Source organism: Teleopsis dalmanni, chromosome X, assembly GCF_002237135.1.
Source record: "Teleopsis dalmanni isolate 2A chromosome X, ASM223713v2, whole genome shotgun sequence".
NCBI classification, from domain to species: domain Eukaryota; kingdom Metazoa; phylum Arthropoda; class Insecta; order Diptera; family Diopsidae; genus Teleopsis; species Teleopsis dalmanni.
In genome coordinates this window covers 4241477-4257294 of record NC_051848.1, presented here as the reverse complement: position 1 = coordinate 4257294, position 15818 = coordinate 4241477, and the positions used below count along the sequence as shown (strand labels likewise).

Genomic DNA, 15818 nt, shown 5'->3' with positions numbered 1-15818 from the left:
CTGACTACAGATCTCATTTCGATCAATAAAAGTCGAATAAAATTAGTGAATTCATTCCTTTATAATCGCAAAACATAAGCTGATAAGATGGGCTGCTATTGATAAATGTAACAATATCTCTTGGCTCTTGACTACAGATATCATTTCGATCAATAAAAATCGAATAAAAGTAGCAAAACATGAGCTAATGAGATGGGCTGCTATTGACAAACGTAACAATATCTCCTGGCTCTTGCAGAAGTTTTGTTTGTAGTTTTACCTGCCAATTGCTATTGCTTTCAATGCAAAATGAAAATTTTTGATTAAGGCTCAGTTAGTCGGTACGTACCGTCAGAGCTTAATCTGAACGAAATGCACAACCAACCACACGAAGTAAACAAATGCGGCAAACTATGTTTATTTCATTTGTATCAAACAAACAGGTATGGTTGGTTGTGCATTTCGTTTTGGTTTAAGTTCGCTTAAGTTCTTACGGTACGTACCGAATAACTAAGCCTTTAAGAATGATGGAAGCAATATTGCACAATACATAGATCTCAACATTGTAGTTTTGTGATGTCACTAGCTACTCTCGGCATAAAAATGTACATTTTAAAATTTTAAACAAAAAATTGCTTATTAAAGTATTCATTATGTTTCATATTTAAAAACATCTTTTTATAAGTATATTTTGTTAATTTGATAAGGTTATAAACTTATATATATTATTTTTATCACATATATAAATTGAAAGCAAAAGACCAAATGTTTTTTATTTAAAAGATTTCAAAAAGCTTTCAATTAACAAGTATTAGTGATTCTTATTTATTTATGAATAAATATATATTATGACGAATTTTAATTAAAAATTATGAAATTAATAATTTAATTATTAATCTTCATTTCGATCGCAACCTCGAATATCTATAGACGACCTGCATATATTTTTCTTTGTATTTAAAAATACATAATTATTTATTTTAATATGTTATTTTGAAAATTAAATAAATATATTAATAAAAGCTTAGCAAAAAAACCATAAAAATAGTATGTAGTTAATAGAGTTGGTAATAGAAGTCAAAAGTTAATATTCTTAAAATATTTTTTGCTATAAATATAAATGGACGTAGTGACGTCATAATATTAATATTACAATAAGATTATAATTTCTTATTTTTAATAATATTGATAGTGTGATTCAATATAATGTAGTGCAAAGAACATTAATCACGCAATAATGTATTTTAAAAATGTTTTATTTTTCATCAATTCTGAACATAAATCAATATATACGTTTTCCATATGTGTTGTAAATTACAGACACAAAACAAAAAATAATATTAAATAAAAATGACCATGATTTGTCATAAAAGACGTACCACTTATTGTTTAATTTAATTATTTATAATTTATTTAACATTAATGAATTTAAAAAAAAATAATAGTCTTATTTTTTTTTTTTACTTATATTACTTATTAGAAGTTACCAGCACCCAATTGCTAAGAAATCTGACTATATATGACATCACAACAACCATGCAATATATACAACGTTGTGACGTCCAATATTTTGAAAATTTCTAAACACTCAAGTTGCATACTTTCATCCCTTTCTAATTGTCTTATGCATATCAATTTCTTTTAAACACTTGTGTGACCAAAACAAAGAAACGGATTGTTTTAATATATCTTTCTCACTCATACTACCACTATAATAATAGCCTATTGTAAAATACCACAGACTACAACCATATCAGAGGCTACCACCACCGTCGGAGTAACATTAATTCCGCTTTTATATCCAACACACTTATGGCGTTATCGATTAGTAACTCTGGAGTAAATCTAGACTATTCTGGACTATTCTGGACTATCTGGACTAATCTGGACTATTCTAATATTTTTCTAGTAGTGTTAGTAGATATTTATATTTTTCATAAATGTATAAATCGAATTAAATCACATTTTATGTTATATGTCAAGTCATGTAAAACAGCTGTTAATTTCAAGGTAATCTTGTTATTCTAGCAAGATATCTTGAGTATTATCTACAGTTTTTTTATTCAAGTTTAACAGTAGAGGAAAGGCTTTAGGGACTGAAACTCTCCTGATATGAATCGAATTATTATTTTTATATACAATCAAACCTCTCTATAACGAAGTCGCTGATGCCTGCTTAAAATTTCGTTTTAGAGAGGAATTCGTTATAGGAAGGTTCCCTATAGAGAGGTTTGACTGTATTTGTAAGTTACTTTTTTGTTGTATGAGACTAATTGATTAATTGCATTCAAATATTGTTACAAAAATAAATTAATTTATTTTTGAGTTATTTTTATAATGTAAATTTTTATTTAATTTAACATTTCGCCTTAAATCGAAAGTGAAATTGTTAGAAAAGTGATAATTATATTTCAAAAAATCAATCAACGAAATATACATATAAATAATTAATTATTATTAATGCGTTATGAGTGTTTATTAAGAAAAAAAATTTTTTTTAATGACTGAAATTATCTGAAATCTCTCCCAGAAATAATTTATGGGCTACGGAACTGATGTCAGAATATTTGTATAAATTTAATCTAGTTCAAATAACAACTCTATAGTCGGAGATACATTGGTTTTATTTTGTTTAAATATTTTAAAATAAACTTTCTTCTACAATTTACCCTGTATAATATAAAAAAAGAGATCACATATATTAAAGGTAAGCACACGAAAAAAGTTCTCAAAAAAGAAATTGGTGGAAATGGAAAAAATAACATTTTCAGTCGCACTTTTCAGTCCCAAACTTTTCATATAAAAACGGTTCCTACTCGTATGTGACCATTGCGCTTCAACCTGGAGAAGGATGGTACATGGATGGGTGTACTGTGTTTAATGTGTGAAAATGCGCTTTGTGCAGGTACAACGTCGTCTCTACTCATAGAATTGTGCATTTTACACAATTTAATGTAAAGTTTTAACAATAAAATAAAATTTAAGTGAAAAAAATAACACAAATAAAAAAAGGAAGGAAAATTTTGTGTAATTTCAGAAATTGTAGAGCGCAGTTAAGAAAACAGCAAGAAAAGGAAATCTTTTCACATAAAGTACATTCTTTTATTTGTTTGCTGTTTCCCTTCACCGTTCCGCCGAGTTAAAGAACGCGTACTTCAAAGTATTACTTCAGAGTAATGTTGCAATTTAAAGAAGTAATTCAGGTCAGCCATCATAGCCAGCCAAACACTATGACTTCATTGTTGTACTGCACTACGAAAATGAAGTAATTTTTTGTTTAAAATGTAATTTATACAATTTTTATAAAAATAGTAAACACTAAAAAATACAAAAAAAAAAATAATATATATATTTATACAGATATATATACATATATATATGAAGGCAAGCAAATGGCAAGCTCAGATACAATAGCGTTAATATGTAAGCTTAGCTCTTGTATTTGCTGTAAACGAGTAGATGCAAAAGTTTGAAGGCAACCAGCAGAGGTGAAACTGTAGTGCATTTGATGCAGCAATTAAATACAAAGCAACGCCACCTACAAACGGGCACGAATCCTTATTCGCTTCGTATCCTTTGCAAAAAAAAAAATTAATAAAAAAAATTAAATGGAATTAACAAATTCAAAATAAAATGCCGCTTTTGATGCCAAATTGCAAAAAAAAAAAAATGTGGCATTGAGTTTGTGGCATATGTGGCAAGTGTGAAATTTTACTGAATTTCTCTCTTCATAATTTTATAAATTTCGTATAATTTGTACTTAAAATGAAAAATTAATGCAATAGTCCCACTTAGGAACAGAAAAGATTATCTGATACTCTGATATCTGATAAACCGATCCTAAATTGGTTTTAGTAGCATAACGTTAGATAAAAAAATTACAACTCATTGCATTTTATTTTGCTTTATTCATCATTTGGACTATAATGATCAAGGCCACCACAACCCAATTTTTATCCAATTTTCTTAGATTTAATATTGAAACTAAGAAATTGAAGGTGAATGTGGCGATCACTTGTTCATTTCAATTTCTCCATATTTCTTTTATTATTCTGCATTCTGGTTCTCAATTCAAAAATAAGAATACCGAGAATCTGGAAATGAGATGACTTATTTGTTTACTATAATATTATATAGAGATTAAAAAATATCTCAAATGTATATATCATCATGTCATGACATATAATAAAATATATCCCCTTCTGACACGGATTCGTATAACGTGGCAGAGACAATGTCATCGTATTCGTATAACATGCTTACACAGGTTTAGAAAGTTGAAGAATGAAACATATTGGATGACAGTAAAAGTATGTGCAGTTCTTTGACATTTGATGGTGTTGGTACCTATTTATCTAACTGGATACATATTTGAAAGCACATTTGTGGCACCGCCCTTATCTAGTGGCTTACAAGTGTGATTCTGACATTTTATTTCTTTAAATGCGAGTATTAACTAAATTCAAGCTTTTTAATGGAATAAAAAATAAGATTCAAGTAAAAAATTTGAAAATCTTTCACTTAATGTATGCCTTACAGACATATGTTACATGATGAACTTGATGAAGTTATTAATAAAACAAAATGCAAAAAGATTTTGTTTTGTTTTTTGACATTATTTCTTTTAATTATGAAGAAACGAAACTTAAACAAGATGTGAAACAAGCTCTCTATTTATGAAAATAACAGAAAAATACAGTTTAAAGAACTATTATAAAATAACACTAAATATGAATCCCATAATTTATCAAATATTATTTATATAAGAAACATTAATAAGGGAACTTCTAAGAGATAAAACAGAAAATATAATAAGTCTGTTCCACGAGCTACTCGTAGTAAAACTCAAGTAAAACACAAGTAAAATACAAACTGAAAGCGTAACACAAATAAAGTGCCAAATTGCACTCTTTACACAGAATTTTATGAAACAGTTTTGTGTAAGATCTGTTGAGAACACCAGATAAACAATACAAAAAATTTAAATTCAAACTAAAACAGCTGATTAACATATCAAAACAAATTTTACGTAGAATAACAAGTAATTCGACAGGGATGTTACATTTTCTCAGATGCTCGCATTTACTCGAAAATTTGCTGGTGGAACGCACTTGTGTATACACAGTGTTACTCAAAGCTACTACGAGTAGCTCATGGAACAGACCTATTATTACATTTTAAGTACTACAACAGAAAACAACAAAAACGTGCAACTTTTTACTTGAATTTTACTACAAGCACGTACGGGGACAGAACAATTATTTGTATATATTATGTATTATTTATCACTAGGTTAATGTAGTTAACATTAAAATATATTATATATATTTGTTTAAAGAGTGATAAATTTTATTGCCTACAGTATTAAGCAAATATGTTGCAATAATTGTCATAAATGTTGAACAAAATTCGCACTAAATTTGCTGATGAGTCCGCATAATTATAATTATGACATTCATAATCTATTATTGATATTGCAATATTGTTGAAATACAAATTTAGGTGATATCCACACATATAGTAAATTCCAATTTGTGTAAAGGTAAGTTAGTATATTGTACCGAGACGTTATATGTTTATCTATATTAGGTATTGCACGTGATTTTCTATAAAAAGCACCCACCTCAATAGTTAATTAAAAATGCAACTCTGTGTTATAAGATAGACAAAAAAAGCTATTACTTCTTATCAATTGCATTGTCTCCTTATTTTCGCTTGGTAAGCACACGAGTAAGTTGACGCATAATTTTTTTATATATCGAAAGATTTATTCACACAATCAATAATTTGTAATATATTAATAAATACATTGACGAAAGGATTCAATCAGAGTAAATGTAATTAACATAAAGAAGAAATGTGTGGTTCACAAAAATTATTTTTCAGGTTACAAGCAGGTGCATCTACTGATAATGGCCGAAACCGGTAAGAAAAAATTTATATTTTTGATGTTTTCTTTTTACTAACGTTGATTTTCATATAAAATTGTTCTAGAAGAAACTTTGTCAAAGGAAGATGAAGGTTGCGTTGATGATATGAGTGAAGAGGGTGTATCCGAAGATATTGATGAAGAAATCGCAGATATGCTAGATAAGTTTCCAGGTAAAGACAATGAAGGTGATATTTTCGATGATAAAGTACAAAATAAGGATCAGAGTAAATTTAGTTAACATAAAGAAGAGTTATGTGGTTCACAAAAATTAATTTTCAGGTTGCAAGCAGGTGCATCTACTGATAATGGCCGAAACCGGTAAGAAAAAACATATATTTTTGACGTTTTCTTTTTACTAACGTTGGTTTTCATATAAAATTATTGTAGAAGAAACTTTGTCAAAGGAAGATGAAGGTTGCGTTGATGATATGAGTGAAGAGGGTGTATCCGAAGATATTGATGAAGAAATCGCAGATATACTAGATAAGTTTCCAGGTAAAGACAATGAAAGTGATGTTTTCGATGATGAAGTACAAAATAAGGATCAGAGTAAATTTAATTAACATGAAGAAAAAATATGTGGTTCACAAAAATTAATTCTCAGGTTACAAGCAGAGGCATCTGCTGATAATGGCCGAAACAGATAAGAAAAACATTATATTTTTAATATTTTCTTTTTGTTAACGTTGGTTTTCATATAAAATTGTTGTAGAAAAAGAAATTTTGCCAAAGGACGATGAAGGTTCCCTTGAAGATGTGAGTGAAGTGGGTGTATCCGAAGATATTGATAAAGAAATCGCTGATATGCTAGATGAGCTTCCAAGTATAGACAATGAAGGTGATGTTCTGGATGATGTACAAAATAAGGACGATACGAAAGAATGTAAGTGTAATACAATATTTAAATAATTGATTCTAAATAAATATTTATTTATTTAAATACCTAAATTTGAAATTTGACACTATACCTGATGGAGAGCCGGTAAATGATGCTTCTGATGTTTTACAATAAGAAACCAAAGGTCAACATAGGTCAACTAGAATTCGAAGAGTAATATAAATATTTTTAAAATAATATTAATATATAATAAATTTGGAATTTCTTTTTTTTTAGTGTGTACAACGTTACTCTCCTTAAGGAATATTATAGCATTATATTCATTTTAACATAGATTCTCAAGAAATTCATCAACAATTAATGAAAAATATTTTTAAAAGATTTTTTTTGCACTAATGTTAATAAGAGAATTATATGTAATTTTTTAATCTTTTTTATCTTTTGTATCAAATAGATATGAGAAACAATTTATATTCAACAAACTGAGACTTTTTGTATAAATATTGACAATAAATGTTTAATAGCATAAACATATTAAATTGCATAAACAATGATTTATTTGTTTATAGTAGACAAAATATAAATAACTATATTGTAAATGATTAAGAAAAATTTTAAATTAAAATAAAATAAATTACGTGCTCAGGGGTAAGGTCTACATTGCACAAACTTATTCCAGAAATGCAAACCAAGCAGATTTCTATAGGTGCAAATTTATTATCTGGATCCAATAAAAGGAAACTACTTAATTTATTAAATTTTAAAAAATTTTTAAATATCACATATATTTGTTTAAAAAATCAGGAAGCGTGAGCTGAAGAGGCTGTTTCGCCTCTTAAAATAAGAAGCTATTCTTTATTAAAAAATAAATTCAGACTTACAAAATTAAGATAGGTTTAACGCAAAAGAATTATAATATAAAGAGACTCACAAAAACTATATATAAATTTAATACGACAGATATAGACAATTATATTGAACGGAACTGGGCTGAGTCAGAGAGCGGAAAGATGACACCAAAATGATGTTACCTTTGACCAAAGCAAAAGGTGATATGAGAATGCTGCAGAAGCGGGAAAACTTGTAGATAAATTTGATGTTCTTAGAAATAGGCTGTCGTTTTATTTAAGTATGTAAAATGAAGACATGGAAGCGCTGCAAAAGTACTACTTGTGATTAGTTGTTTGTAGAGTAAAATCGAATGTCCGGGTTCTGACTCGTGAGAACACAGTAATTTCTTTATGAGGAATGTATTCTGTTGCATGCCGCTTTGTGCCATTTAAAATTAAGAAATAAAAATTATTAATAAGGGAACTTCTAAGAGATAAAACAGAAAATATAATAAGTCTGTTCCACGAGCTACTCGTAGTAAAACTCAAGTAAAACACAAGTAAAATACAAACTGAAAGCGTAACACAAATAAAGTGCCAAATTGCACTCTTTACACAGAATTTTATGAAACAGTTTTGTGTAAGATCTGTTGAGAACACCAGATAAACAATACAAAAAATTTAAATTCAAACTAAAACAGCTGATTAACATATCAAAACAAATTTTACGTAGAATAACAAGTAATTCGACAGGGATGTTACATTTTCTCAGATGCTCGCATTTACTCGAAAATTTGCTGGTGGAACGCACTTGTGTATACACAGTGTTACTCAAAGCTACTACGAGTAGCTCATGGAACAGACCTATTATTACATTTTAAGTACTACAACAGAAAACAACAAAAACGTGCAACTTTTTACTTGAATTTTACTACAAGCACGTACGGGGACAGAACAATTATTTGTATATATTATGTATTATTTATCACTAGGTTAATGTAGTTAACATTAAAATATATTATATATATTTGTTTAAAGAGTGATAAATTTTATTGCCTACAGTATTAAGCAAATATGTTGCAATAATTGTCATAAATGTTGAACAAAATTCGCACTAAATTTGCTGATGAGTCCGCATAATTATAATTATGACATTCATAATCTATTATTGATATTGCAATATTGTTGAAATACAAATTTAGGTGATATCCACACATATAGTAAATTCCAATTTGTGTAAAGGTAAGTTAGTATATTGTACCGAGACGTTATATGTTTATCTATATTAGGTATTGCACGTGATTTTCTATAAAAAGCACCCACCTCAATAGTTAATTAAAAATGCAACTCTGTGTTATAAGATAGACAAAAAAAGCTATTACTTCTTATCAATTGCATTGTCTCCTTATTTTCGCTTGGTAAGCACACGAGTAAGTTGACGCATAATTTTTTTATATATCGAAAGATTTATTCACACAATCAATAATTTGTAATATATTAATAAATACATTGACGAAAGGATTCAATCAGAGTAAATGTAATTAACATAAAGAAGAAATGTGTGGTTCACAAAAATTATTTTTCAGGTTACAAGCAGGTGCATCTACTGATAATGGCCGAAACCGGTAAGAAAAAATTTATATTTTTGATGTTTTCTTTTTACTAACGTTGATTTTCATATAAAATTGTTCTAGAAGAAACTTTGTCAAAGGAAGATGAAGGTTGCGTTGATGATATGAGTGAAGAGGGTGTATCCGAAGATATTGATGAAGAAATCGCAGATATGCTAGATAAGTTTCCAGGTAAAGACAATGAAGGTGATATTTTCGATGATAAAGTACAAAATAAGGATCAGAGTAAATTTAGTTAACATAAAGAAGAGTTATGTGGTTCACAAAAATTAATTTTCAGGTTGCAAGCAGGTGCATCTACTGATAATGGCCGAAACCGGTAAGAAAAAACATATATTTTTGACGTTTTCTTTTTACTAACGTTGGTTTTCATATAAAATTATTGTAGAAGAAACTTTGTCAAAGGAAGATGAAGGTTGCGTTGATGATATGAGTGAAGAGGGTGTATCCGAAGATATTGATGAAGAAATCGCAGATATACTAGATAAGTTTCCAGGTAAAGACAATGAAGGTGATGTTTTCGATGATGAAGTACAAAATAAGGATCAGAGTAAATTTAGTTAACATGAAGAAGAAATATGTGGTTCACAAAAATTAATTCTCAGGTTACAAGCAGAGGCATCTGCTGATAATGGCCGAAACAGATAAGAAAAACATTATATTTTTAATATTTTCTTTTTGTTAACGTTGGTTTTCATATAAAATTGTTGTAGAAAAAGAAATTTTGCCAAAGGACGATGAAGGTTCCCTTGAAGATGTGAGTGAAGTGGGTGTATCCGAAGATATTGATAAAGAAATCGCTGATATGCTAGATGAGCTTCCAAGTATAGACAATGAAGGTGATGTTCTGGATGATGTACAAAATAAGGACGATACGAAAGAATGTAAGTGTAATACAATATTTAAATAATTGATTCTAAATAAATATTTATTTATTTAAATACCTAAATTTGAAATTTGACACTATACCTGATGGAGAGCCGGTAAATGATGCTTCTGATGTTTTACAATAAGAAACCAAAGGTCAACATAGGTCAACTAGAATTCGAAGAGTAATATAAATATTTTTAAAATAATATTAATATATAATAAATTTGGAATTTCTTTTTTTTTAGTGTGTACAACGTTACTCTCCTTAAGGAATATTATAGCATTATATTCATTTTAACATAGATTCTCAAGAAATTCATCAACAATTAATGAAAAATAGCAATTAATGAAAAATATTTTTAAAAGATTTTTTTTGCACTAATGTTAATAAGAGAATTATATGTAATTTTTTAATCTTTTTTATCTTTTGTATCAAATAGATATGAGAAACAATTTATATTCAACAAACTGAGACTTTTTGTATAAATATTGACAATAAATGTTTAATAGCATAAACATATTAAATTGCATAAACAATGATTTATTTGTTTATAGTAGACAAAATATAAATAACTATATTGTAAATGATTAAGAAAAATTTTAAATTAAAATAAAATAAATTACGTGCTCAGGGGTAAGGTCTACATTGCACAAACTTATTCCAGAAATGCAAACCAAGCAGATTTCTATAGGTGCAAATTTATTATCTGGATCCAATAAAAGGAAACTACTTAATTTATTAAATTTTAAAAAATTTTTAAATATCACATATATTTGTTTAAAAAATCAGGAAGCGTGAGCTGAAGAGGCTGTTTCGCCTCTTAAAATAAGAAGCTATTCTTTATTAAAAAATAAATTCAGACTTACAAAATTAAGATAGGTTTAACGCAAAAGAATTATAATATAAAGAGACTCACAAAAACTATATATAAATTTAATACGACAGATATAGACAATTATATTGAACGGAACTGGGCTGAGTCAGAGAGCGGAAAGATGACACCAAAATGATGTTACCTTTGACCAAAGCAAAAGGTGATATGAGAATGCTGCAGAAGCGGGAAAACTTGTAGATAAATTTGATGTTCTTAGAAATAGGCTGTCGTTTTATTTAAGTATGTAAAATGAAGACATGGAAGCGCTGCAAAAGTACTACTTGTGATTAGTTGTTTGTAGAGTAAAATCGAATGTCCGGGTTCTGACTCGTGAGAACACAGTAATTTCTTTATGAGGAATGTATTCTGTTGCATGCCGCTTTGTGCCATTTAAAATTAAGAAATAAAAATTATGTCGTTGAACGTTACATTATATCGTATGTTGTTGATATAAACATTTGTACTATTGGGACAACCAATACTCCTGAGGATTGGACAGCTAATGCAGATGCAGTGTGTTTAAGAATTCGCAGCTTTAGATAACCGCTTTAATTCCAATTGTGATTTTATAATTAGGCATTCTTAATACTTTTAGTTTCTGTAAGTGGATGAAAACAGAGTGCTGTCGTGTAGTGTAGACACAGGCTAATGATGTAAACTACGAGCCTATCTTTAGATCCAATTGTATACTCCAGCATAACTTCGATGACGTAGGCCTAGAATGGGGTAGTTACGCAAATATCTCTATATGTTTATGTATAGTCAAGTCAATTTGTTGCCTTGATAGTGAGGGTGTGGAACACTATATCTTTAATAACATTTCATAATAGTGAAGGTTAAAGTTAACTGATTGCAAAAGATAACTCATGAAATTACTATTGTATTTATGCAAAATCATAGCATTAAACTGTATTTTGTTTAAATCGTTTTAATTACGTTTTTAATTGTCACAGTTTACTTGCAAACCTAAATGGCATTATTTAGTAATAATTTCATTCGTCTTAGTTGCATCTTTTATGCTTTAAAGGATTTCATCTATAACCTTGAGTAATGATATAAATGTGATTGCCTTCAAGTTATTTCAAAGTGGAAACGATACTAATACAATATGAAACCAACAGTACCAACAACAACTACTACGGTTTATTAGAATTCGCTAAGACTTCAGCGACCTATTAATTCTGCCTCGAAATTTCTATAAAGTCGCTGTTGCGTTTGCCATGCAATGTCTGCCTTAGCAACAGAAACAAATACGTTTTATGCTTGTTCCATTTAAGTTCACTATAAACTTGATTAATTCGCTAAATTATAAATTACACGTTAAAAGGGAGGATGCTAGTCGGAAAAGTTTTGAGCACCAACAACACACCAACAATATAACAGCACCAGCAACAGCAACAGCAATCAGTAGCAGCAACAGCAGCAGCATTGGCAAGACCAATACCTACAAAAACATAAAGACTTCTTATGGTACATCGTCGTACATTCGAAGAGAAAAAATCACTTAAGTTGGCAGATATTTAACAGCCGCCACTACAAAAAGACACACCAACTACTTTTGGATTGATAATGGAAACGTTGAAATGAGATAGCGCACCATATGCCTTCTGCGTATTCGTCGTGATGAAAGAAACGGATGAGGTACTTTTTGTTTCATCCTCGTATGTCTTATTTGTGACACACTTTGATGACTTCAGTTGGGCTACATGATGTTCATGTTGATGCCAATACTGATGCTGATGCTAATGTTGATGTTGATGCTGATGTTGATGTTGATGAAGATGATAATGACCCAACTGTCATACTATTCTCATTTAGAATGACGCAAAATATTATGATGATGATGATGCTGATGAGTTGACAAAAATGTATAGCGTGTTTGAGTTGCTGATGATAATGAAGTTGCTGATAAGATTGTAGCCGCTTCGGCTTGTTGTGTTTCGATTCTAATGAAAAATTGTTTTAGAAGGCATATAAAAAGTGACGACATTAAATGGAAAATTGATGAATATTTAGAATGAACAAGGTGTAAATAAACGAGATAAAATGAATTTTTGTTCTTTTTAATACAATGCTAGAGTACATAATTTTCAAAGGATTTAGAAACACGAATAATGATTACAAAGGAATTTATTTTAAGATAAAACTTTTTGATATAGTAGTTATTTATATATATATAACACATATATTAATTATGATATTATAAAATATATATAACATTAATAATACATATACATATATATATGTATATAGCTTATACAATGGGGTGCTAGACCCGCTCGCGACTATGTATATATTAATGTTCATATCTTTCTTTTTATTTTTCTTTCGCTACTTTTGAGAAAGAGAGAGAAAGGGAAGAGAGAGGGGGAGAGATGTGTATAAAAGAAAATTACTTGATACAGTGAAAAATATAATTGTTTCTTGGTATTTGCTTAGGAACAGAACTGTGCAAATTCAAATAAATTACAAATTAATCTACAATTACAGAATAATAATAATTGATAATTGGGTTTCCAGATTAAAAGTGTGACTTAATTGAAAACCTCAATTACGAACTACAGTATAATCGTAATTTGTAATTTGGTTTGTAAATTACAGATTTAATTGAAATTGAAAACCCAATTTTGGAATTTCGCGTAATTTGCAAAAATAATCTAGACTATGATTTATAAACTATGATTATAAATCATAAACTATGGTTTATTTGTTTATAGTAGACAAAATATATAAATAACTATATTGTAAATGATTTTAAGAAAAATTGTAAATTAAAATAAAATATATTATGTGCTCAGGGGTAAGGTCTACATTGCACAGATATATATTATTGGCGTCAAAGTCACACTTATTCCAGAAATGCAAACCAAACAGATTTTTTTATAATCAGATTTTTTTTATAATCAAAACTTTAGTTGAAGCTTACTGGGTCTAGATGCAAAGTACACCCACCATCACAAATGTCGCAAAAATGATTTTTTATATATTTAAATCTGCATAAATAATATATAAAATGTCTATAACATGTTTATATACTTCCGTGTGCGAATATATCTTAATCAATAGACATAAAATGTATAGTAGAGAATTACTTTCTTGCGAATGATTTTTATAACAAAAAGTTTTATTGTACAATAGAAATACACCAGCATTTGATTTAACACCATTACTGGGTCTAGACGCTAACTACCACCATTAGTCTGTTATATTTATATCAGCTAATAACGTATTTTCAAGCAACTGTTCAAGACATTATCCACGAAAGAATAATTTTAAAGAGATCGGTCCATTCATTAATATATTCAAAACTTTTGTATTTATTTATAAGATTATATATATAAATAATTTTTTGTTATATGAAATCTTTCTTCTTTATACTTCATATGAAATTGTTTGAAATAACATCATTTAGATCTTAAGTAAATTTTTGGTGACTTTCCAACTTAATGCGTTTACCCGATTTTAATTTTGCTGAATGACATTGCAACGTAGAGGTAGGAGGTAGAGCTGGAATAACTTCTTTGAAAAACATGATCAGCCAAATGCGAAACTCCGCGCCTTTCGTAAGAAATATATCAATATACTTTTGATTAGAATCTTTTTTATATTGCACGCAGTCAGGGTGATCTTTGTATTCACACAAGGCGACACAACGTAAAACTGCACCGGGACTTAATTCGTACCAATATGGTTCTTTATCGCTATGACTTAAGCTTGCGGAAAAATCTGACGTTAAGTGTATACGTGTAGGTTCTATGGACTCATCGTTAGTTTCGCTCTTCAAGGACTTCACATAACCATTGCTTAAAATTGAATAAAAGCGGGCAGGCGATGCACCATAAAAACCAAATTTCCGGTTATTGGGTAAGCCTGGTCTTTCTTCCAAATCATCATCAACCTGTAAATCAAAAACATCGGTTGGGTACGGTCCGTTCATCGTAACACCTGATGACTTTATCAACTTTTGAAATTTGAAGTCACTTATCGTGAACAGCATAGGTTCACTTTTTTTTACAAATACGTAATGTAAAAGCTGAATAACGAACCGATTGCATTCAACATAATTTTCATCTACTATTGCAAGATGCACTGCTGTTAATGTGGGTGTATGATCTATTACAAATAACAACCGCTGAATGTCAAAAGTACCATTATGATAGAGAGGAACAGGTTTTAATAGTTCCTCCCACCTACGATGCTTAGCAGCAGCGAGAAACAGGCACCATTTGCCAAAGCATCCATATCTATCAACGTCGAAGATTTTCCGCAGCTGAACTATTTGCCTAAAACTAAATTCCTCACCGTCGTCTTCGGTATCACTAGAGCTTGACTCATCCGACTCATCATCAATGGCTAGATCATCCAGGTGTGAGAAGTTTTCATGGTAGAAATGATTGGCATTGACCATTTTTTGTTAATAGTCTGATTTTACGATATTTAAATTTACTTTGATTTCACGATATTTAAATTTACTTTGATTTCACGATATTTATATTTACTTTGATTTCACGATATTTAAATTTACTTTGATTTCACGATATTTAAAATTAATTCACGATAAAACTTTTAAACAAATTCTCGAAGTGCGAAACAGTATTCCTTAAACAAACTCTAATTTGTAGAAAGGTATACTTCAATGCTACGTTGTTATTCTATAAATTGGGAAACTTATTTGTTGCCAATACAGAGTTGCATTCGTTTGTGACAAAACGCCGTTCTCTTTGTATCCTCCTTATTTGACTATTTTTCTCCGTTGTCACTGATAAAACCTAAAAAATTGTGTACTTTTATATAAATTCAAATACAATATAAAATGCTCACGAATAACTTTTGTGTGACATTAATTTTATATATATTTATATA

The 15818-nt window shown here is 29.0% G+C and overlaps 2 protein-coding genes and 2 long non-coding RNA genes across 4 annotated transcripts; 3 read left to right on the top strand and 1 right to left on the bottom strand.

Annotated features, from left to right (window-relative positions):
* The first annotated feature begins 5710 nt into the window (after nt 1–5710).
* LOC119662363 lies at nt 5711–9455 on the top strand. The gene is made up of 5 exons (XM_038071969.1): nt 5711–5810; nt 5866–5904; nt 5974–6135; nt 9166–9204; nt 9274–9455. The coding sequence occupies exons 2-5, from the start codon at nt 5892–5894 to the stop codon at nt 9447–9449; spliced, it is 390 nt and encodes a 129-aa protein (XP_037927897.1). The 5' UTR covers nt 5711–5810; nt 5866–5891; the 3' UTR covers nt 9450–9455.
* Nucleotides 6628–7100, top strand: LOC119662364. The gene is made up of 3 exons (XR_005250760.1): nt 6628–6794; nt 6889–6962; nt 7026–7100. It is a non-coding gene; the product is annotated as an uncharacterized LOC119662364 (long non-coding RNA).
* A 472-nt stretch (nt 9456–9927) lies between the features above and the next one.
* On the top strand, nt 9928–10416 carry LOC119687262. Its single transcript, XR_005253127.1, has 3 exons — nt 9928–10094; nt 10189–10262; nt 10326–10416. It is a non-coding gene; the product is annotated as an uncharacterized LOC119687262 (long non-coding RNA).
* Nucleotides 10417–14327: 3911 nt separating this feature from the next.
* LOC119662293 (protein mono-ADP-ribosyltransferase Parp16-like) lies at nt 14328–15391 on the bottom strand. Its single transcript, XM_038071885.1, has one exon. It carries the CDS (start codon nt 15361–15363, stop codon nt 14371–14373), a length of 993 nt encoding a protein of 330 aa, XP_037927813.1. The 5' UTR covers nt 15364–15391; the 3' UTR covers nt 14328–14370.
* Between the last annotated feature and the right edge of the window lie 427 nt (nt 15392–15818).

What these genes read in the sequence shown, in the direction of transcription:
- LOC119662363 (XM_038071969.1), top strand. An exon ending in AGTACAAAATAAGGATCAGA is followed by an intron (nt 6,136 to 9,165) that starts GTAAATTTAGTT and finishes ATTATTTTTCAG; the next exon opens with GTTACAAGCAGGTGCATCTA. An exon ending in ACTGATAATGGCCGAAACCG is followed by an intron (nt 9,205 to 9,273) that starts GTAAGAAAAAAT and finishes AAATTGTTCTAG; the next exon opens with AAGAAACTTTGTCAAAGGAA.
- LOC119662293 (XM_038071885.1), bottom strand. Translation starts at nt 15,363, where the DNA reads ATGGTCAATGCCAATCATTTCTACCATGAAAACTTCTCACACCTGGAT.